This window comes from Bufo bufo, chromosome 9 (genome assembly GCF_905171765.1).
Source record: "Bufo bufo chromosome 9, aBufBuf1.1, whole genome shotgun sequence".
Taxonomy (NCBI): domain Eukaryota; kingdom Metazoa; phylum Chordata; class Amphibia; order Anura; family Bufonidae; genus Bufo; species Bufo bufo.
In genome coordinates, this window is record NC_053397.1 from 216,630,907 (window position 1) to 216,653,481 (window position 22,575).

The 22,575-nt window shown below is 43.4% G+C and overlaps 1 protein-coding gene across 1 annotated transcript in view; it reads right to left on the reverse strand.

The window, feature by feature from the left end:
• Positions 1-22,575, reverse strand: part of SGIP1 (SH3GL interacting endocytic adaptor 1) — a 104,181-nt gene that overhangs the window by 22,959 nt on the left and 58,647 nt on the right. Inside the window, exons 16-18 of the mRNA XM_040407521.1 lie at positions 22,347-22,473; positions 10,626-10,682; positions 7,574-7,633 (exon numbers count right to left, since the gene is read on the reverse strand). Coding sequence (XP_040263455.1) covers positions 7,574-7,633; positions 10,626-10,682; positions 22,347-22,473 — 244 coding nt within the window. The remainder of the gene's footprint in view (positions 1-7,573; positions 7,634-10,625; positions 10,683-22,346; positions 22,474-22,575) is intronic.

Sequence of the window (22,575 nt, forward strand, 5' to 3'; positions counted from 1 at the left end):
TGCATGGGTCTGGTCCGATTACTCTTACACATGTTTCAGGTTCAGATATGGCTATGCAGCATAAGCAAGGTAAAAGTGTGTGTGTGTAAGGCTAGGTTCACACTTATTTTTATTTTCATCATTTAAAAGGGCATTCCCATCTGGGACACTAAAGGCATATCGTTATCTCCAGAACAGGGCTTCCGAAGTGCAGGGAGGGCAGCCGCGCATGTGCTACTACCCTCCATTCTCCGCTACATGAGTTGCAAAGATATCCAAGCACTGGCTCGGCTATTTCCGGCAGTCCAACAGCAGTGAACGGAGAAGTTGCCGCACTTGTGCGTCCTGCGCTGCATTCAATGCTTTGGGACGGTTTTAGAACTCCCACAGTGAAGGTGTACTCTCTTTCACTTCAGGGGGCCCGTTCTGGAGATAGGAGTGGGTCCCAGAGGCGTGACTTACACCTATCTGACATTGATGGCATATGCTAGTGATAAGTCATCAATGGCTCAGATGGGAATATGCCTTTAACAAAGAATCAAGCTGGAGAGGACAACTGAGCGGCGGTCTCAGAGCAGATCTCACCACGGGTCTGGCTACTGCTACCGCCGGCAGACAGGAAATAATCCAAGAAGAAGGTGCAGAGGATGCAGAGGACATAAACTATTACATGAAGGCCGTTTAGATGAAGCTCTCCGTTATGGCATGCGGAAAAGGAGCTTGAATGGGGGACTCTTCTCTATGATGTCCACAAACTCTTATGAGGCATCTGGAAAGTGATTGCCTTAAAGGGAACCTGTCACCGGGATTTTGTGTATAGAGCTGAGGACATAGGTTGCTAGATGGCCACTAGCACATCCGCAATACCCAGTCCCCATAGCTCTGTGTGCTTTTATTGTGTAAAAAAAAAATGATTTGATACATATGCAAATTAACCTGAGAAGAGTCCTGTATGTGAGAGGAGTCAGGGACAGGACTCATCTCAGGTTAATTTGCATATGTATCAAATCATTTTTTTTTTACACAATAAAAGCACACAGAGCTATGGGGACTGGGTATTGCGGATGTGCTAGCGGCCATCTATCAACCCATGTCCTCAGCTCTATACACAAAATCCCGGTGACAGGTTCCCTTTAAATGGTCCCTTCATTACAGGGGGTCCCCAAACAAGACCTTTATGTCATAGCAAGAGTGGAGACTGGTTACAAAGCGCTCTTCATACTCTGAAGGACCCACCACGGCCATGCAATGCATGTGCCGTCCATTAATTTAGGCAGTGTACCATTTCTCTACTAGGGGTGCTGCAGGGAAACTGAACAGTTACTGCTAGGTTTCCCGACAGAATATAACTAAGGGTACTTTCACACTAGCGCTATTCTTTTCCGGTATTGATATCTAGTAAAGGGGCTCAATACTGGAAAAAAAAACGCATCAGTTTTGTCCTAATGCATTCTGAATGGAAAGCAATCCGTTCACTATGCATCAGGATGTCTTTCGTTCCGTCCCTTGTACGGTATTTGACCGGACAAAATACCGGAACAATACCGCACTTGCCGGATCCGGCATTAATTTCCATAGAGATGTATTAATGTTTAAAACCGGATGAGACAGATCCGGAATATCAACGGATCCGGGGAAAAAAAAAAAAAAAAAGGATATCAGTATATGAATTAATGAGAGAGTTATCTTCATTGGTGGGCAGCGGCCACAGCCCCTCCCCTCCTCTTGTCCTCCCTCCTCTCATTGGTGGCACAGCGGCCACAGCCCCTCCCCTCCTCTTGTCCTCCCTCCTCTCATTGGTGGCAGCGGCAGCAGCAGCACAGGGGGAGGGGGACACTGCTTCCTTCTCCCCTGTGCTGCGGAGGGAACACGGAGAGCGCTGTCAGCGACGCGATCCGTGTTCCCAATAAGTTATCGGTATATCGGCAAAATAGATGCTGATAACGTTCAAAATTCTGAATATCGGCCGATAATATCGGTAAAACCGATAATCGGTCGATCCCTACCTGCAACCAGCTGACATCACTGCCCTCCATGTGACTACAGCAAAGAACTCATCACAACCAAAAGGACTCATCCATCTGGTAAACTGACTTTTGCTCTGTTTAATCCTCAGCCCACTGTATATATTCTGTGTGTATTGTGTTATGTCTAGTGAGCCCTTGAGGCAAATAAATATATAATTTAATCTTGTGCTCTCTTGTATCTCGATCACGAATCCCCACGTACGTGTTTCAGCCTATGTAATCTCGTTAGCGGACCGGGCTGGTGGCAGTCTTCCCGGGCTGAGAACGCGCTGTTTCACTGCTCTCTCAGCTTGTTGCCTCTGTGTGCTCGTGTGGACAGGAGGAGTTTGTGAAAACTGTACCAAGACTGACCTTACCCGCTCCTCCAGGAGGAAGTAACGTCACACCTTGGTAACCACTGACCATACCGTATCTCGTGAGCTCGACGTAGTTGACGTCTGACGTCAAGCGGGCACGCGGGGTGGTATTCGTCACACAGTTTGCATGCGGTTTGCCGGATCCGGCAGGCAGTTCCGGCTATGGAACTGCCTGCCGGATTCTAACAACGCTAGTGTGAAAGTAGCCTAACTGTAGGGGTTCCTGCAGTGGTCCACCCAGTGATAATCATATTTTCAAAGGTTTCATTCAACAAAAAGTGATAGACCCTAGAGGACAACGCCTTTCAGACCAGTGCACAGAGGAATGAAAAATACACATTTTTTGCACCAACTGACTCCAGTGACATGAATCAAAACTGATGCCAAAAATCCAATTTTTGTATGAAAGTAGGTATATAAAAATGTGAACAAGGCCTAAACACATGCTGGGGGTTGAAAGATGCTGTGTATGCCCCATTCATTCAGGGGATGCATAATGCATGCTAAGAAAGGCTTGGTCCTTACCAGTGTAAATCACGTAGCTAAGTGTGTCATCCCTGGCCACAGCTTTGGTGAGCACACAGACACAACAATTGATATGTCATTTTACTATGTAAGGATATATACATTGTTTTTTTATTTTTTTATTTTATGTTATGAGAGTGCAGCCTGTCACATGGTGGAGTCCACTGTTATTTACTGGCAAGCTATGGCTTCCATGGACTATTGCATTCCAACATTCATGTGATGTCCATGCAGGTTTTAGGAGGATTTCTCCTTTAAGCCGGAACATGGGGTCCAAAATGATTCCCAGCATTCCTGAGATGCTGGATTGCGAATCTTTAGAAATGAGGTCTGTGAAGGCCGAAATTATTAGAGGACAATTCAGGAAACATTTACAGAACAGTAGGAGGCAGTATTATAGTAGTTATATTCTTGTACATGGAGCAGTATTATAGTAGTTATATTCTTGTACGTAGGAGCAGTATTATAGTAGTTATACTCTTGTACATAGGAGGCAGTATTATAGTAGTTATATTCTTGTACATAGGAGCAGTATTATAGTAGTTATATTCTTGTACATAGGAGCAGTATTATAGTAGTTATATTCTTGTACATAGGAACAGTATTATAGTAGTTATATTCTTGTACATAGGAGCAGTATTATAGTAGTTATATTCCTGTACATAGGAGCAGTATTATAGTAGTTATATTCTAGTACATAGGAGGCAGTATTATAGTAGTTATATTCTTGTACATAGGAGCAGTATTATAGTAGTTATATTCTTGTACATAGGAGGCAGTATTATAGTAGTTATATTTTTGTACATAGGGGCAGTATTATAGCAGTTATATTCTTGTACATAGCAGGCAGTATTATAGTAGTTATATTCTTGTACATAGGAGGCAGTATTATAGTAGTTATATTCTTGTACATAGGGGCAGTATTATAGTAGTTATATTCTTGTACATAGGAGCAGTATTATAGTAGTTATATTCTTGTACATAGGAGGCAGTATTATAGTAGTTATATTCTTGTACATAGGAGCAGTATTATTGTAGTTATATTCTTGTACATAGAAACAGTATTATAGTAGTTATATTCTTGTACATAGGAGCAGTATTATAGTAGTTATATTCTTGTACATAGGAGGCAGTATTATAGTAGTTATATTCTTGTACATAGTAGGCAGTATTATAGTAGTTATATTCTTGTACATAGGAACAGTATTATAGTGGTTATATTCTTGTACATAGGAGCAGTATTATAGTAGTTATATTCTTGTACATAGGAGGCAGTATTATAGTAGTTATATTCTTGTACATAGGAGCAGTATTATAGTAGTTATATTCTTGTACATAGGAGCAGTATTATAGCAGTGATATTCTTGTACATAGGAGGCAGTATTATAGTAGTTATATTCTTGTACATAGGAGCAGTATTATAGTAGTTATATTCTTGTACATAGGAGGCAGTATTATTGTAGTTATATTCTTGTACATAGAAACAGTATTATAGTAGTTATATTCTTGTACATAGGAGCAGTATTATAGTAGTTATATTCTTGTACATAGGAGGCAGTATTATAGTAGTTATATTCTTGTACATAGTAGGCAGTATTATAGTAGTTATATTCTTGTACATAGGAACAGTATTATAGTGGTTATATTCTTGTACATAGGAGCAGTATTATAGTAGTTATATTCTTGAACATAGGAGGCAGTATTATAGTAGTTATATTCTTGTACATAGGAGCAGTATTATAGTAGTTATATTCTTGTACATAGGAGCAGTATTATAGCAGTGATATTCTTGTACATAGGAGGCAGTATTATAGTAGTTATATTCTTGTACATAGGAGCAGTATTATAGTAGTTATATTCTTGTACATAGGAGGCAGTATTATAGTAGTTATATTCTTGTACATAGGAGCAGTATTATAGTAGTTATATTCTTGTACATAGGAGCAGTATTATAGTAGTTATATTCTTGTATATAGGAGCAGTATTATAGTAGTTATATTCTTGTACAGAGGAGCAGTATTATAGTAGTTATATTCTTGTACATAGGAGCAGTATTATAGTAGTTATATTCTTGTACATAGGAGCAGTATTATAGTAGTTACATTCTTGTACATAGGAGCAGTATTATAGTAGTTATATTCTTGTACATAGGAGCAGTATTATAGTAGTTATATTCTTGTATATAGGAGCAGTATTATAGTAGTTATATTCTTGTACAGAGGAGCAGTATTATAGTAGTTATATTCTTGTACATAGGAGCAGTATTATAGTAGTTAAATTCTTGTACATAGGAGCAGTATTATAGTAGTTTAATTCTTATACATAGGTGACAGTACAATAGTAGTTATATTCCTGTACATAGGGGGAAGTATTATGAAAGTATGATCTGTCCCCTCTCGTTTTCCTAACCAGCCCTTTCTTATTTTCTAATTTTTTGGCATAACTTTACTTTTTTCAGATTAGGCTACTTTCACACTGGCGTTTCTGGGTCCGCTTGTGAGATCCGTTTTAGGGCTCTCACAAACGGCCCAAAACGGATCAGTTCAGCCTCAATGCATTCTGAATGGATAAGGATCCGTTCAGAATGCATCAGTTTGGCTCCGTTGCGCTTCTATTCCACTCTGGAGGCGGACACCAAAACGCAGCTTGCAGTGTTTTGGTGTCTGCCTGACGATGCGGAGCCAATGGGGACGGATCCGTTTTCACTGACACAATATGGTGCAATTGAAAACGGATCCGTCCCCCATTGACTTTCAATGTAAGTCAGGACGGATCAGTTTTGACCTACTTTTTTTTGAAAGAATAATGTAAACGGATCCGTTCTGAACAGATACAAGAAGGATCCGCACCGAACGCAGGTGTGAAAGTAGTCTTAGGTAAAAGTAAATTTCTTAGGATATGTTTTCTGTCATATACAGTAAGACTGTTTTATTTCTAGGGAAGAGTATTTACCATCATACAATGTCAGTTTAATGGAACATCTTCGATTTTTCACAAATATCTTTTTGTTTGCACATTTTTTTCCTTAAAATGGAAGTGGTCACTTATTTACAAGACAGACTTGTACGTTTAACCTTTCTCAGTCTGTAATTTCTTTTATTTTACAGGAAGTAAAATTCACCTGAAAATTTAATGATAAACCAGGCAAAATACTCTGTAGCTGAAAGAAATTATACCTTTCAATAAGTGATCTGTTGTTTCATTCTTAAGAAAAATGACTGGTATTCCATGCGGAAATGAACAGTTAAAAGGAAACCAGTCATCAACTTTATGCTATCCTCGCTGAAGGCCGTATAGAGTAGTGACAGAGAACCAGCATTATAATGGATGCCTGAGAAGAGCCATAGATATTCACAATCTTCTGCTCTCCCTGCCCACCCAATAATGATTGGCAGTTCTTTCTGCTGGACGGGACGGACAGACACCTGGCACCCCCGCCGATCAGCTGTTTGAAGAGAAGGCTGTGCTCATATGAGAGCTGTCTTCTCTTCAAACAGCTGATCGGAGGGGGTGCCAGGTGTCTGACCCCCATCGATCTGATTTTGATGACCTATCCGGAGGACAGTTTCCTATAACTCTGTGTCTACACCCGCAGACCTATGCATTTCTGTGGTAACAGACTACAAACAAACCCTGTGTAGTTTGATACGTCTAGATCATCTGTCCCTACTTCTTAATAGAGGCATGTTCACACCTACGTTGGAGGCTCCATCACAGAGTTGGTCAAAAAAAGTTCTGCATGCAGAAATCAAACTGACCCCATTATATTCAATGGGGTCCTGTCAATTACGTGGCTAACTCAGCAGCACTCCTGTTAGTTTCGTTGTTCTGCTCCTATAACAGTGCAGAACAATGGAAATAACAGCGTTGATGTGAATGTGCCCTAACATAGATTTTGCCAAGACGTAGGTTACAGATGGAATGGAGTATGACTTTAGAATCAGACTACTCAGGGTTTGTTTGTAGTCTGTTACCATGGCAATAAATAGATCTGCATAAGAGCTGCAGATACAAAATTGCAGGAAACTTTTAATCAAGAATATTTGCAAACTTGCTTATTTTTGCTTCATTTCACAAATACGTTGCAAAGGCAGATACAGCTTTTAAATGCTGGGAATGAATCCAGAACGGCTTCCCACTGTGTGGTCAGATAAACATTCTGAAAAGCAACCAAAAGGAAAGAGAATCCGACATAGGTTTTATTCCCTGACATTTTTCATAGATCTTTTAACCATTTAGTAGACAGGGTAGTAGACTGGGTGACAAACCCCATAGAAGGTCTTTCAGTCGCCATAGGGGTTGTAATCCAACTTACTGGCGCTCTTCTTTTTTATTAAATTGAGCAGAGTTTATGTGCATTTTCTCCGAGACTGACCAGATCATCACAGGCCCTTCTAAGGAGCAGTCATAGCATTTCGGATGGAGCTGAGAGATGACCAATTAGACATGCAGAACGGATGTTGTATGGGATAGGGAGAGTGTAGCAGCAATGTGAACTTTGACTTTAGCGGGGTAGCCAAAGTAGTCCATGTGCTGTGATTGCGAAGCCGCTTTCAGCCCCATCAGCAGCGTAGGCTCAGCCAGACAGCATCTACACTATGCAGGCGGAAACTGCCAGGGCAAGTGGGTGGGTGGGAGGGAGGAAAGGTGGGGCAGATTGGTTTGTATGCTATATGTACTACTTACCTTCAAAAGTCAAATAAAATTTTCCTCGGTCAAACCAAATGAGGGAAGGCTGTTCATTCTCTGTGTGGAGAGGATTGGAAGCGGGTCGGAACAGGTTTTGGGAGAGGAGAGAGAAGGACATAAAAGTCAGAGCAGGATAATACTACAATAATGGGTAGGGGAATGGTTCTGCAAGCCACCTGTGCTACATGTCTGGAGGGAAAAATAATCTTGTATACCTTGGATTTCATGTCCTGTACGTCTTAGGATCTGTTCACACTGGAGCCGTCCTATGACAGACACCAGTGGCCCCTGACAAAGCCCATTTACATGTAATGGGTCAGTTGGGTTTCTGTCACCTTGACGGGAAGAACTGCAGTATACAGCACTATTTTTCTCGTCAAATAATACGGAATTTGCGAGAGAGGGTCCTCACGTGGCCTCCAACATAAATGAGAAAATGTTCCTTTTAATATATCTACTTTGATCATTGCATGTAGCACCACCACAGGTTGTAATTGGTACTGCAACCACCAAAATGCTCCAATAATAATAATAATATTTGAATTGAATTCAATAGGGAAAACAGCAATAGAAAAAAAAGTTATTACATTTTTATGTTCAGTGCCACATAATCAAACCAAATTTTCTTTTTCTTTTTTTTTTTTTTTTTACACACAGCCTCACAAGGTCCTAGTATCGTTACTGTTTGACTTGAAAGGGGTGTGATTCTTTGTAAGCGGTAAGTGGGCAAACGTGCCATTTCAAGGTAAGAGGACAAAATGACATCCCTGTCGGCAGGTATGCAACAGCTCTTCATTAAAATAAGTGACTTCCTGTAAAGCAACTGGGAAACCGTCATGCAATGAACAATATCCTACTGTTGAGCTGGTGAACCTGCGGCAATGAGTCAGGCTCCCGGCTGTATGAAGACAAAGATCAATAGAGCGATTATTCTGATGTGATCTGATAGTGTAATGTCTAATTACTTCTGTTTTCACATAGAAAGCAAAAAATCCTTTAATCTGGCATATGCAAGACAGGTGGAGGGTTATCACATATTCCAGACCAGTGGACGACTGCAGAAATGCAAATAAAAATAATTATATTGATGCCATGCCATATATCTGTTCACCATAGAGTTCCATTGTATAAAAAAAAACTAAAAAAATAAAATAAGAAATACTTTTTTCTTCTTCACTGGACTGTGCAGGATACAAGAACGTAGAGTACTCATGCTGGTCTTCAGAGTCATGTGGGTGGTCCTACTTAGTGATGGACAGCTTCCCCTATGTGACTATGTATAGAGATTGCTGTCAGTCACCCACATCACTCCAAAACATAGAAAGAGCAGGGGGTTCAATGCATAAAATACTATTTATATGGAATCTTTTCCCTAAAACTCTAAGAACTACTGCAAATTCATGGTGACAGGTTCCGAATTTCTCACCGCACAGACGACTATTTACTGAGATCATCTACTTGAGCACCTATGGCTACCAAAACGTGGCCATAGACATCTGTTGGCACACCCCCATACACATGCATGCTGGGCTTGGCTGAGCATGCATATGTTCTCAATAGGAAATAGGCCGCCGACAGACATCTCCGACGGCAGCTTATCCTCCTTGAGAAGAAACGGATGGGTATGTTGAAATCCAACTGCCTGATCCTTCTTCCCCTGACATCTGCTGTTGGGGTAGAGTCAAAACACCCCTGTAATCGGGTCGGTCGACTGACATTTATCTAATGTGTATAGAAACCTAAAGTCCGGTTGGTGGCAAGCATGAGATTATGCTTCACAATCTGTGTATTTCTCTTTGCTGTTTCGGTGAGAGGGATCAGGGGATCAGCAGTAAGATTCCTTCATTAGAGAGGATTCACACACAGCATTTTGTAGCGTTTTCAACCTTTTCTTTTATTAGCTCAGATGATACTTTAAAGTTATAAAGGGCATCTGTCAGTCAATTATCTATTATTATTACTGATATCAGTCTACTAGTATTATCAGTCTACGGTTAGCTTGCTATTATATATGTATATTATCAATGAGTTAAAATATGTGTATTATTAGTCTATTATAAGCATATGATTAGTCTGCTATTTATCATCAGTGATATTAAAGGCTCAGATCTTTTAAAGATTTGTACCTATGACACCGGCTGACCTGTTCCATGTGCTCTTTGCAGCTGAAGGCATCCATGTTGGTCCCATGTTCATATTTGCCTGCACTTCAGTTTTAATATATGAAAATGAGCCTCTAGGAGCAACAGGGGCGTTACCGTTACACCTAGAGGCTCTCCTCTCTCTGCAACCGCTGCGTCCTCTGCACTTTTATTGAAAGAACCAGGTGTGATGACGTTTACACTACCTGGCCCCATCAAAGTGTAGTGGGCGTGACAGTTGCAGAGAGAGCAGAGCCTCCAGGTGTAATGACAACGCCCCCGTTGCTCCTAGAGGCTCATTTGCATAGCGCATAACATCATTTTTCTCAGTACTGCGGGCACATATGAACATGGGACCAACACAGATGCCTTCAGCTGCCAGGTGCACATGTAACAGGTCAGCCAGGGTCATAGGTACAATCTGCTGACAGATGCAGCATGCTTTGGGTGTGGTACTTTCTCCATAGGCTTCTCTTCCAGAAACAAATGCGTGAGACAATATAACAAAAACTCCAGTAAAAATGCTTGTTATAAACGCCATAAAAATGGATGAAAAAAGAAAAACAGCTTGTGTCGGAAGTGAAAAGATCCTCTAGGAAGGCCATGTAGCCCGATGAAATGAATCATTCGTCGCCACTGTTGCATTAGTGTTTGGCTCTGGATTACATGACATACTCCAGACTGCTGGAAATATCCGACTATAATATGCCAAATTAAAGGAATTTTACTGTGTGCTCCATGATTCACTATCCCTAATGATACCTCTCCATCCTTCCCGGTCACAATATTGAGGCCTGTAATTGAGTAACATTGGAGGAGTCGCACATCCTAGAGATGGTCTCTACTACTGAACATGGCACACATACTACGACCTCCGGAAAGCAGTCACCCTCGCTATAGTACAGTACCTGCAGGCGTCTCTCGTCTGTCAAACGGGGGCCGTTTGTCAGCAAATGCATCGCCTTCTGATATCATGATCAAAAGAACGAGGGATAAGTAAAAACACAGAATAAAAGCCAAGCCATGCAATAAAGCGGTTACGTACTATTAACAATCACATGAGGAGAGAGAAAAAAGGAAGCGGTGCTGAACTTTATACAGACTGTACATTACATCCTAATGTATCATCACATTTACACAGTTTATACATACATGTAACGTACATAAAATGTTGAGCAACTTAGTACAAGACAAGTCATTTAACGTATTTACAGGTCCTGAGTTACAGCCTGCATTATATTACAGACCTGCATTCACAATGTTGCTGGTTGTCACTGGAAACAGTCAACAAGCCTGTTGACAGATACACCACTGACAGCTTAGCTGTAACGCAGGAGGGCAGTCTTTTCCTACATTGACTGGTGTAAGTGCTACATTTTCCAGGAGGCAAATACCCATGTGCAGACACTGAAACAGAAAGGGATGCGGAGGTATTTTAGCTAAAAAGAGTTATAAATGTAGTTTTGGTGAATATTACAGGATGTAACTCAGGATCAGTACAAGATGAGCAATGCATGTGCACAGTGCCTTCATCAGCAGAACAGTGAGTGCAGCTCTGGGGTATAATACAGGATGTAACTCAGGATCAGTACAGGATAAGTAATGTATGTACACAGTGACTCCACCAGCAGAATAAAGAGTGCAGCTCTGGAGTATAATACAGGATGTAACTCAGGATCGGTACAGGATAAGTAATGTATGTACTCAGTGACTGCACCAGCAGAATAGTGAGTGCAGCTCTGGAGTATAATATAGGATGTAACTCAGGATCAGTACAGGATAAGTAATGTAATGTATGTACACAGTGACTCCACCAGCAGAATAGTGAGTGCAGCTCTGGAGTATAATACAGGATATAACTCAGGATCAGTACAGGATAAGTAATGTAATGTATGTACACAGTGACTCCACCAGCAGAATAGTGAGTGCAGCTCTGGAGTATAATATAGGATGTTACTCAGGATCGGTACAGGATAAGTAATGTAATGTATGTACACAGTGACTGCACCAGCAGAATAGTGAGTGCAGCTCTGGAGTATAATACAGGATGTTACTCAGGATCAGTACAGGATAAGTAATGTCATGTACTTACAAAGTAACTCAACTTTTTATGTAAATTTATTCCATATGTAAAAACTGTAAAATGGTGAACATATACTTAAAAAAAAAATCAAAAATCCACTCTACTACATCTAGACAGCAAGAATAGCGAAGAAGACCACTAACAGGGAAGAACAAAACAACATGTTAATAAAGAACGACTGGAGATGCTGTAAAGAAGCCATATTGGTGGACATTCAACTCTCCAGTTAACATATGGAATGGCTTAACAGGATTGGCATCAATGTGACAGAAGACCACGGCTGAAGGACTTCTCTAATGCTCATCAAGATAACATATTCTCATGAAGGCTGATTAGACTAGATAACTTTAGGGGATGGTTCTGTCAACCAGCTAACACCTTTGCTGAGGCCTTTTCGGCCCTTGGCAAGAGTGATCTCCCTACTGTAAGCAGCAACAAGACATTGCAATACCATATAGCCTGAGTGATAGAGACGGAAATAATCTCTGAGAAAAGCGCCTTTCTTTGGACATTTGTTGTTGCTTCCACTTAAAGAGGACCTTTCACTTGTATAAACTATGTGAACTGAGTATGCTGCCATGGAGAGCGGCGCCCGGGGATCTCACTGCACTTACTATTATCCCCGGGCGCCGCTCCGTTCTCCCGTTATAGGCTCTGGTACCTTTGCTCCTTAAGTTATAGTAGGCGGGTCTTCCCTTGTCTTGTGGGCGTCTCCTTCTCCTAGGCTGCAGCGCTGGCCAATCGCAGCGCACAGCTCACAGCCTGGGAGGTTTTTTTCTCCCAGGCTGTGAGCTGTGCGCTGCAATTGGCCAGCGCTACAGCCTAGGACAGTGGTGGGCAACCTTTTTTTTCAACTGAGCCAAATCTCGCCAAAACCACGATTGAAATTTATTTTGAGAGCCACATTTTTAAAACCGAAAATACATAGGATGGTACACTGTTTTTAGTTTCAATAAGTTTTTATTGAGAATATTGTGCATGCAAGTATCCACATAGGTCGGGTACTGTGGGACTCTTTGCACCGGCCCTGTCACGTGGACGTGACCAGAGCCTGTGCAAGGATTTTTTGGCAACACAAGCGAAGCTACATCTCGGTGACCCCCTTCTCCCACCGCCCCGCCCGCAGCTCACCTGGTCCTGGTTCTGTCTGCAGCAGCTGGCTTCTCCTCTGTGTGGTCCTGATATCTTCGATCTGGTTTGAGGACTGTACTTTTCGCCCTATAAGATGCACATAGGTTTTAGAGGAGTATAATCAGAAACAATATTTTCCATTATACCTCAGGTCAGACCACCAATCAGACCCCCAATGTTAATCATACCTCAGATCAGCCCCCTATATCAGCAGTCAGCACCCCATCCATCATGCCCATGTCAGCCCCCATCCATCATGCCCCCATGTCAGCCGTCATGCCCCTATGTCAGCCGTCAACCCCCCATGTCAGCACCCCATCTATCATGCCCATGTCAGCCGTCAGCACCCCATCCATCATGCCCATGTCAGCCGTCAGCACCCCATCCATCATGCCCATGTCAGCCGTCAGCACCCCATCCATCATGCCCATGTCAGCCGTCAGCACCCCATCATGCCCATGTCAGCCCCCATCCATCATTACCCCCCATGTCAGCCATCAGCCCCCCATGTCAGCCATCATGCCCCCCATGTCAGCCGTCAGCACCCCATCCATCATGCCCATGTCAGCTGTCAGCCCCCATCCATCATGCCCCCCATGTCAGCCGTCATGCCCCTATGTCAGCCGTCAGCACCCCATGTCAGCCGTCAGCCATCAGCCCCCCATGTCAGCACTCCATCCATCATGTCCATGTCAGCCGTCAGCCCCCATCCATCATGCCCCCCATGTCAGCCATCATGACCTTATGTCAGCCGTCAGCACCCAATGTCAGCACCCCATCCATCATGCCCATGTCAGCCGTCAGCACCCCATCTATCATGCCCATGTCAGCCATCAGCACCCCATCATGCCCATGTCAGCCCCCATCCATCATTACCCCCCATGTCAGCCATCAGCCCCCCATGTCAGCCATCATGCCCCCCATGTCAGCCGTCAGCACCCCATCCATCATGCCCATGTCAGCTGTCAGCCCCCATCCATCATGCCCCCCATGTCAGCCGTCATGCCCCTATGTCAGCCGTCAGCACCCCATGTCAGCCGTCAGCCATCAGCCCCCCATGTCAGCACTCCATCCATCATGTCCATGTCAGCCGTCAGCCCCCATCCATCATGCCCCCCATGTCAGCCATCATGACCTTATGTCAGCCGTCAGCCCCCCATGTCAGCACCCCATCCATCATGCCCATGTCAGCCGTCAGCACCCCATCCATCATGCCCATGTCAGCCGTCAGCACCCATCCATCATTACTCCCATGTCAGCCATCATGCCCCCCATGACAGCCGTCAGCCCCCATCCATTATGCTCCCTAATGGGGGACAATGTTGGAGTCTGCACCATCGGGGGGGTGACATGATGAGGGACAATGTTGAAGTCGGTACCTGATATATCACTGGGGTCTGGCTGGAGTGGGGTCGGTCTGGTCCTGGCTCCAATCTCAGCTGGCTCTGCCTTAAGGTGTCTTCTCCAGAGTCCAGACTAGAGTCCAGCAGGGTCGGCCAAGTTCCAACAAGTCGTGCCTCAGTGTTACTCTGTGACTGTGTTCTTCTGCTGCCAGCCTGGAGGGGCAGCTTTTACAGGTCATAGCAGACAGAGCAGCTCCGCCTCCTCGCCTCCCTCCGCCGCGGCCCCACTGACAGTCAGTGACGCCTCCTTTGGCCTGAGCGCCGCACGGCACACATGTAGGCAGGACAGCCGCAGGCTGCCGCCCCCGAGAGGAGGGAGGGGAGCGGGCGCCGGGCACACAGAACAGTGCTCCAGACTAAAAAAAAATTCCAAGTAGCCATTGGCTCCTGAACTGAAAAATTTAGGAGCCAAATCAAATTTTTAGTTGCCAAATCGAAACTGAATCAAAATTTTGGTATCGTGACAACGCTACGCCGATCAGATCGGCGTAGGGTTGTTTTGAAACCAAAATTTTGATTCGCTTTCGTCACCATAAAAAAGTATTGTGATACTCAATACCGTGCAAAAAAAAAAAAACAACAAAAAAAGCTGTGTGCATTTCGCATTTTATGAAACATTCGGCCCATAATAGAACAGTCCTATGCTATTTTTTGGGGTGACAAGGTGACTAAAAAGGCTATGTAATATGTTTATTTATTTATTGTTTATATATTTTATATGTAAAATTGGGAAAGGGGGGATTTAAACTTAATATTTTAAAGTACTTTCACATTAGCGTTTTTCATTTCCGGCACTGAGTTCCGTCACAGGGGCTCTATACCGGAAAATAACTGATCAGTTTTATCCCCATGCATTCTGAATGGAGAGTAATCCGTTCAGGATGCATCAGGATGTCTTCAGTTCAGTCATTTTGACTGATCAGGCAAAAGATAAAACCGTAGCATGCTACGGTTTTATCTCCGGCGAAAAAAAATGAAGATTTGCCTGAATGCCGGCTCCGGCATTTTTCCCCATAGGAATGTATTAGTGCTGGATCCGGCATTCAAAATACCGGAATGCACCCGCACTAAATCCGGACCCATTCACTTCTATGGGGCTGTGCACATGAGCGGTGATTTTCACACATCACTTGTGCGTTGCGTGAAAATCGCAGCATGCTCTGTTGTGCGTTTTTCGCGCAACGCAGGCCCCATAGAAGTTAATGGGGCTGTGTGAAAATCGCAAGCAAGTGCGATTTTCACGCATGGTTCCTAGGATGAAAGTCTATTCACTGTATTATTTTCCCTTATAACATGGTTATAAGGGAAAATAATAGCATTCTGAATACAGAATGCTTAGTACAAGGTCAATATAATAAACATTGGTGGCGCAGTGCGCCCCCCCATCACCCCAATATAATAAACATTGGTGGTGCAGTGCGCCCCCCTCAATATAATAAACATTGGTGGCGCAGTGCGCCCCCCCCCATCACCCCAATATAATAAACATTGGTGGCGCAGTGCGCCCCCCCTCAATATAATAAACATTGGTGGCGCAGTGCGCCCCCCCATCACCCCAATATAATAAACATTGGTGGCGCAGTGCGCCCCCCCTCAATATAATAAACATTGGTGGCGCAGTGCGCCCCCCCCATCACCCCAGTATAATAAACATTGGTGGCGCAGTGCGCCCCCCCCATCACCCCAATATAATAAACATTGGTGGCGCAGTGCGCCCCCCCAACACCCCAGTATAATAAACATTGGTGGCGCAGTGCGCCCCCCCCATCACCCCAATATAATAAACATTGGTGGCGCAGTGCGCCCCCCCTCAATATAATAAACATTGGTGGCGCAGTGGGCAGTGCCAATGAGGGTTAAAAAATAAAAAAATAATTAACTCACCTCCTCCAATTGATCGTCTCCTGTTCTTACTTCTTTCTAGTTTCTTCAGGACGCAGGACCTGTGGTGACATCACTGTGCTCATCACATGATCCATCACCATGGTAATGGGCCATGTGATGAGCTCAGTGACGTCACCACAGGTCCTGAAGAAACTAGAAAGAAGTAAGAACAGGAGACCGGCAGCTACCTGATCAACTGGAGGAGGTGAGTTAATTTTCTTTTATTATTTTTAACCCTCATTGGCACTTCCCACTGTGCCACCAACGTTTATTATACTGGGGGAGGGGGGGCGCACTGTGCCACCAACGTTTATTATACTGGGGGGGGGGGGGGGCGCACTGTGCCACCAACGTTTATTATACTGGGGGGGGGGGTGGCGCACTGTGCCACCAACGTTTATTATACTGGGGGGGGGGGGCACTGTGCCACCAACGTTTATTATACTGGGGGGGGGGGGCACTGTGCCACCAACGTTTCTTATACAAATACAGGAGGCGGGTGCCGGAATCAAATAGCCGGCACCCGACCTTTGTGACAGGGAGCTGCGATCAGCGGCAGTTAACCCCTCAGGTACCGCACCTGAAGGGTTAACTCAACTGCAGCGGATCGCAGCTCCCTGTCACAGAGGTCGGGTGCCGGCTATTTGATTCCGGCACCCGCCTCCTGTATTTGTATTAACAGGTCAGTTTTCTTCATTGGTGGCGCAGTGGCCACAGCCCCTCCCCTCCTCCTCCTGCCTCTTCTTATTGGCAGCGGCGGGGACAGCAGCAGCACAGGGGGGAGGGAGAGACTCCTCCTGCGCTGCTGAGAACGATCATCTCCTGTGCCCGCCGCTGTATTGAGCAGAGCTGCGGCGGCGGGTCTAGTCGCTAATGGCATCTGGAGCCCTGCAGAAGAGCCGCATTAAAGTGTGTAAAGAGCCGCATGTGGCTCGCGAGCCGCGGCTTGCCGACCACTGGCCTAGGAGAAGGAGACGCCCACAGGACAAGGGAAGACCCGCCTACTAAGCAAAGGTACCGGAGGGCATAACGGGAGAACAGAGCGGCGCCCGGGGATAATAGTAAGTGCAGTGAGATCCCCGGGCGCCGCTCTCCATGGCAGCATACTTAGTTCACATAGACTCACAAGTGAAAGGTCCTCTTTAAAGGGGTTTTCTGGGTTCAGAGATGAACCCGTAAATATCCCCTTCTATCCCTACTTAGCAAGGGCTGCTTCTGGAGATCCGGTGACGTATCGGGCTCTCCATGGCTAAGCTAGGCGGAGGCTTCAGCCTAGCAGTGAGCCCCGTGACATCACCAGCACTAATGGGTGGTCTTTACCACTGTCTTAGCCTGTAAAACAGCTAAAGCCCACCCACCAGTGCCATCACTGGGAACACTGCTAGGTGGAAGCCTCCGCCTAGCAGTGTAAAAATATAAACAAAACAGCCCTTGCCCTGCGCGATACAGAGCAGGGCAAGGGAGAGCATCAGAACATGAAATGCTCCGATGCTCATGTCAGAGGGGCTGAGAGGGGGAAGAAGGCAAAATGTTCGAGGTCAGCTCTGAACCCGGACAACCCTTTTAAGAATGTAAAGATATTAAGACTCTTTCACAAGGGCCGACAAACAGTCAATAACGGGAATAAACCAAATGTTCCCGAATATTGCCTTGACAGTTGATCGGAGGTGTTAGCTGCATATAAGTATGGCAATCATTCCCTTTGTGGAAGATGAGCGATTGCTACTTCAACGAGTCAACGATGGCCGGCAGACGATCTCTGATTTTATGTGCCGCACGCAATCTCTGATGAGCGAGTGTTTAATCCATACATTGAGTGATCGGCAGCATCTTTTTATGGGGCAGTTGCTGGGAATGAGAGTGCGTACGAATGACCATCCCCAATAATTGCCTTGATCCTCGTCCCGCGTAAAAGGGCCTGTAAGAAACTAAGAAGCTGGGGAATCCCACAGCCTCCGAGATACACCCAGCACTTCTTAAAATGCAAACACTGATTAAAAAAACCAATCTTCCCCCAATGGAAATCACATAGTCAGTGAATCATGATGAATTCGACAGGATCAGTTGTACTAATGTTAATTTGTGGCTTAAACCGATAACCTATCCTTAGCATAGGCCATCAATGTATGATCGTGGGGGTTCGCTAAGGATCAGCTAAACAGAGGGGCAGAATTGTTATACCCCCTTCACACCCTGTGACAGATTTACTACTGTCCATAATTTATACAGCATAAAACTACACCAGAGGGGAAGAAACGGCACCAGATTTATCACAGGATGTCAGCAAGACCTCCTTAAATCCATAGCAAAGAAAAGGGTAAAACTAAAGCAAAAAATGAAATAGTTGATCAAGGTTCAAGCAATAACTACAACCCCCCCCAACAAACAAAATCAAAACCGCAAGTGCAGGTCAGTCACAAAACAGAGATTAGACAGAATATATATTGTGTGTATATATATATATATATATATATATATATATATATATAAACAGTTGCAAGAAAAAGTATGTGAACCCTTTGGAATGATATGGATTTCTGCACAAATTGGTCATAAAATGTGATCTGATCTTCATCTAAGTCACAACAATAGACAATCACAGTCGGCTTAAACTAATAACACACAAAGAATTAAATGTTACCATGTTTTTATTGAACACACCATGTAAACATTCACAGTGCAGGTGGAAAAAGCATGTGAACCCTTGGATTTAATAACTGGTTGAACCTCCTTTGGCAGCAATAACTTCAACCAAACATTTCCAGTAGTTGCAGATCAGACGTGCACAACGATCAGGAGTAATTCTTGACCATTCCTCTTTATAGAACTGTTTCAGTTCAGCAATATTCTTGGGATGTCTGGTGTGAATCGCTTTCTTGAGGTCTCAATCGGCTTGAGGTCAGGACTCTGACTGGGCCACTCCAGAAGGCGTATTTTCTTCTGTTTAAGCCATTCTGTTGTTGATTTACTTCTATGCTTTGGGTCGTTGTCCTGTTGCAACACCCATCTTCTGTTGAGCTTCAGCTGGTGGACAGATGGCCTTAAGTTCTCCTGCAAAATGTCTTGATAAACTTGGGAATTAATTTTTCCTTCGATGATAGCAATCCGTCCAGGCCCTGACACAGCATAGCAGCCCCAAACCATGATGCCCTCAGCACCATACCTCACAGTTGGGATGAGGTTTTGAGGTTGGTGTGCTGTGCCTCTTTTTCTCCACACATAGTGTTGTGTGTTTCTTCCAAACAACTCAACTTTGGTTCATCTGTCCACAGAATATTTTGCCAGTACTGCTGTGGAACATCCAGGTGCTCTTGTGCAAACTGTAAACGTGCAGCAATGTTTTTTTTGGACAGCAGTGGCTTCCTCTGTGGTATCCTCCCATGAAATCCATTCTTGTTTAGTGTTTTACGTATCGTAGATTCGCTAACAGGGATGTTAGCATATGCCAGAGACTTTTGTAAGTCTTTAGCTGACACTTTAGGATTCTTCTTCACCTCATTGAGCAGTCTGCGCTGTGCTCTTGCAGTCATCTCTACATGACGGCCACTCCTAGGGAGAGTAGCAGCAGTGCTGAACTTTCTCCATTTATAGACAATTTGTCTTATCGTGGACTGATGAACAGCAAGGCTTTTGGAGATACTTTTATAACCCTTTCCAGCTTTATGCAAGTCAACAATTCTTAATCGTAGGTCTTCTGAGAGCTCTTTTGTGCGAGGCATCATTCATATCAGGCAATGTTTCTTGTGAAAAGCAAACCCAGAACTGGTGTGTGTTTTTTATAGGGCAGGGCAGCTGTAACCAACACCTCCAATCTCATCTCATTGATTGGACTCCAGTTGGCTGACACCTCACTCCAATTAGCTCTTGGAGATGTCATTAGTCTAGGGGTTCACATACATTTTCCACCTGCACTGTGAATGTTTACATGGTGTGTTCAATAAAAACATGCTAACATTTAATTCTTTGTGTTTTATTAGTTTAAGCAGACTGTGATTGTCTATTGTTGTGACTTAGATGAAGATCAGATCACATTTTATGACCAATATGTGCAGAAATCCATATCATTCCAAAAGGTTCACATACTTTTTCTTGCAACTGTATATATATATATATATATACACATATACAGTACAGACCAAAAGTTTGGACACACCTTCTCATTCAAAGAGTTTTCTTTATTTTCATGACTATGAAGGCATCAAAACTATGAATTAACACATGTGAAATTATATACATAACAAACAAGTGTGAAACAACTGAAAATATGTCATATTCTAGGTTCTTCAAAGTAGCCACCTTTTGCTGTGATTACTGCTTTGCACACTCTTGGCATTCTCTTGATGAGCTTCAAGAGGTAGTCCCCTGAAATGGTCTTCCAACAGTCTTGAAGGAGTTCCCAGAGATGCTTAGCACTTGTTGGCCCTTTTGCCTTCACTCTGCGGTCCAGCTCACCCCAAACCATCTCGATTGGGTTCAGGTCCGGTGAATGTGGAGGCCAGGTCATCTGGCGCAGCACCCCATCACTCTCCTTCATGGTCAAATAGCCCTTACTTTCAAAGTTTTCCAAATTTTTCGGCTGACTGACTGACCTTCATTTCTTAAAGTAATGATGGCCACTCGTTTTTCTTTACTTAGCTGCTTTTTTCTTGCCATAATACAAATTCTAACAGTCTATTCAGTAGGACTATCAGCTGTGTATCCACCTGACTTCTCCTCAACTGATGGTCCCAACCCCATTTATAAGGCAAGAAATCCCACTTATTAAACCTGACAGGGCACACCTGTGAAGTGAAAACCATTTCAGGGGACTACCTCTTGAAGCTCATCAAGAGAATGCCAAGAGTGTGCAAAGCAGTAATCAAAGCAAAAGGTGGCTACTTTGAAGAACCTAGAATATGACATATTTTCAGTTGTTTCACACTTGTTTGTTATGTATATAATTCCACATGTGTTAATTCATAGTTTTGATGCCTTCAGTGTGAATCTACAATTTTCATAGTCATGAAAATAAAGAAAACTCTTTCAATAAGAAGGTGTGTCCAAACTTTTGGTCTGTACTGTATATATATATATATATATATTTTTTTTTTTTTTACAAGAGCGCCCTGGTCACTATTCAAGAATATAACAAGTGTGTGTCTAGATAAAAGTATTGCTTTAACCCATTAACAACCACAGTGTTTTGGTCTACGTGATGGTTTAAAACGAACTACTTGTTAGACTTCTGGCTTCAATACATTGCCAAATTGTCACTTTTTGGGCTTACTGGTGCCAAAAACAAAATTGCGACATTCTGCATTTGTAGACCACTCACTACAGTTTAGGAAAATGGGTTGCTGAGAGGGTGTAGTTAGATATGTTTATTAAACTCCAAATTTCTCAATTGCAGGCTTTTAAGAGTCCCAAAAATAGTCTCAATCTTACTCCAATAAAGGGGGTGGCATAGAAAGTCAAGTAACATCTCAAGACAAAAGTATAAGATTTAAAGATGCATCACATTTATCTAATACCATGTGACATTTGATAAACTTGGCGCAAATTACGGCAAAACTGACTCCTGCAAAATGGACTTCAAAAATTTCCCTCATGATAAATCTTTCACGTTAACATTTGTATGGAAATGTTTTTTTCTCTCCTTTTTTTAGTACTATTATTGGTAGTGTGTACAATAATTTTTTACTTTATTTACAGGGTGTGGATGTTGTGTTTTTCTTTCTTTTTTACTTTACATTATATTTTTTTTAACTTCTGTTCGTATACAATGTTTCTTATTATAATATGTCCCCCATGTGGTCATTAAACATCTCTAGGGTACATTCCCTCTTTACAAGTATAACGTTGAAGTCTGTAGTTATTTGTCATGAAGGCAAAAGTGATTCCCCTACATCTGTCCTGACTGCATTGAGGTGTTTTTCAATGTACATACTGCAATTGTTTTGGTCCCCTGACGAGCTATTTAGTATGTGCAATTTCTAGGTCCTCAATAGGGAGAAGCATCAGCAATCTAAGCACCATAAAACCATTCTTGAAGGTTTATGATGAATTGATGTGCATTGTAAGATGTTATAATCCCCCAAAAATGCACAGAATCAAAACATGAAAAATGTAAGAAAAGCAAAAGTATTTACCGACTGTCGGTGTGGTGGCTGCACTCAAAGACGTTGCTGAAGAAATGGAGGAGGTGCTCTCAGCTCGGGCCAAGGGGGCGAAGGGAGGTGGGCTGGATGAATGGATGGGTGGACTGAATGGCCGTGGCTGCAGAAGAAAGAATAAAGGTCATCTATATGCACAAACTTGACAGAAGAACCGTCCCTTTTTTCAGAAATGTTCTGGTCCCAGAAGCGGACGTAACACATC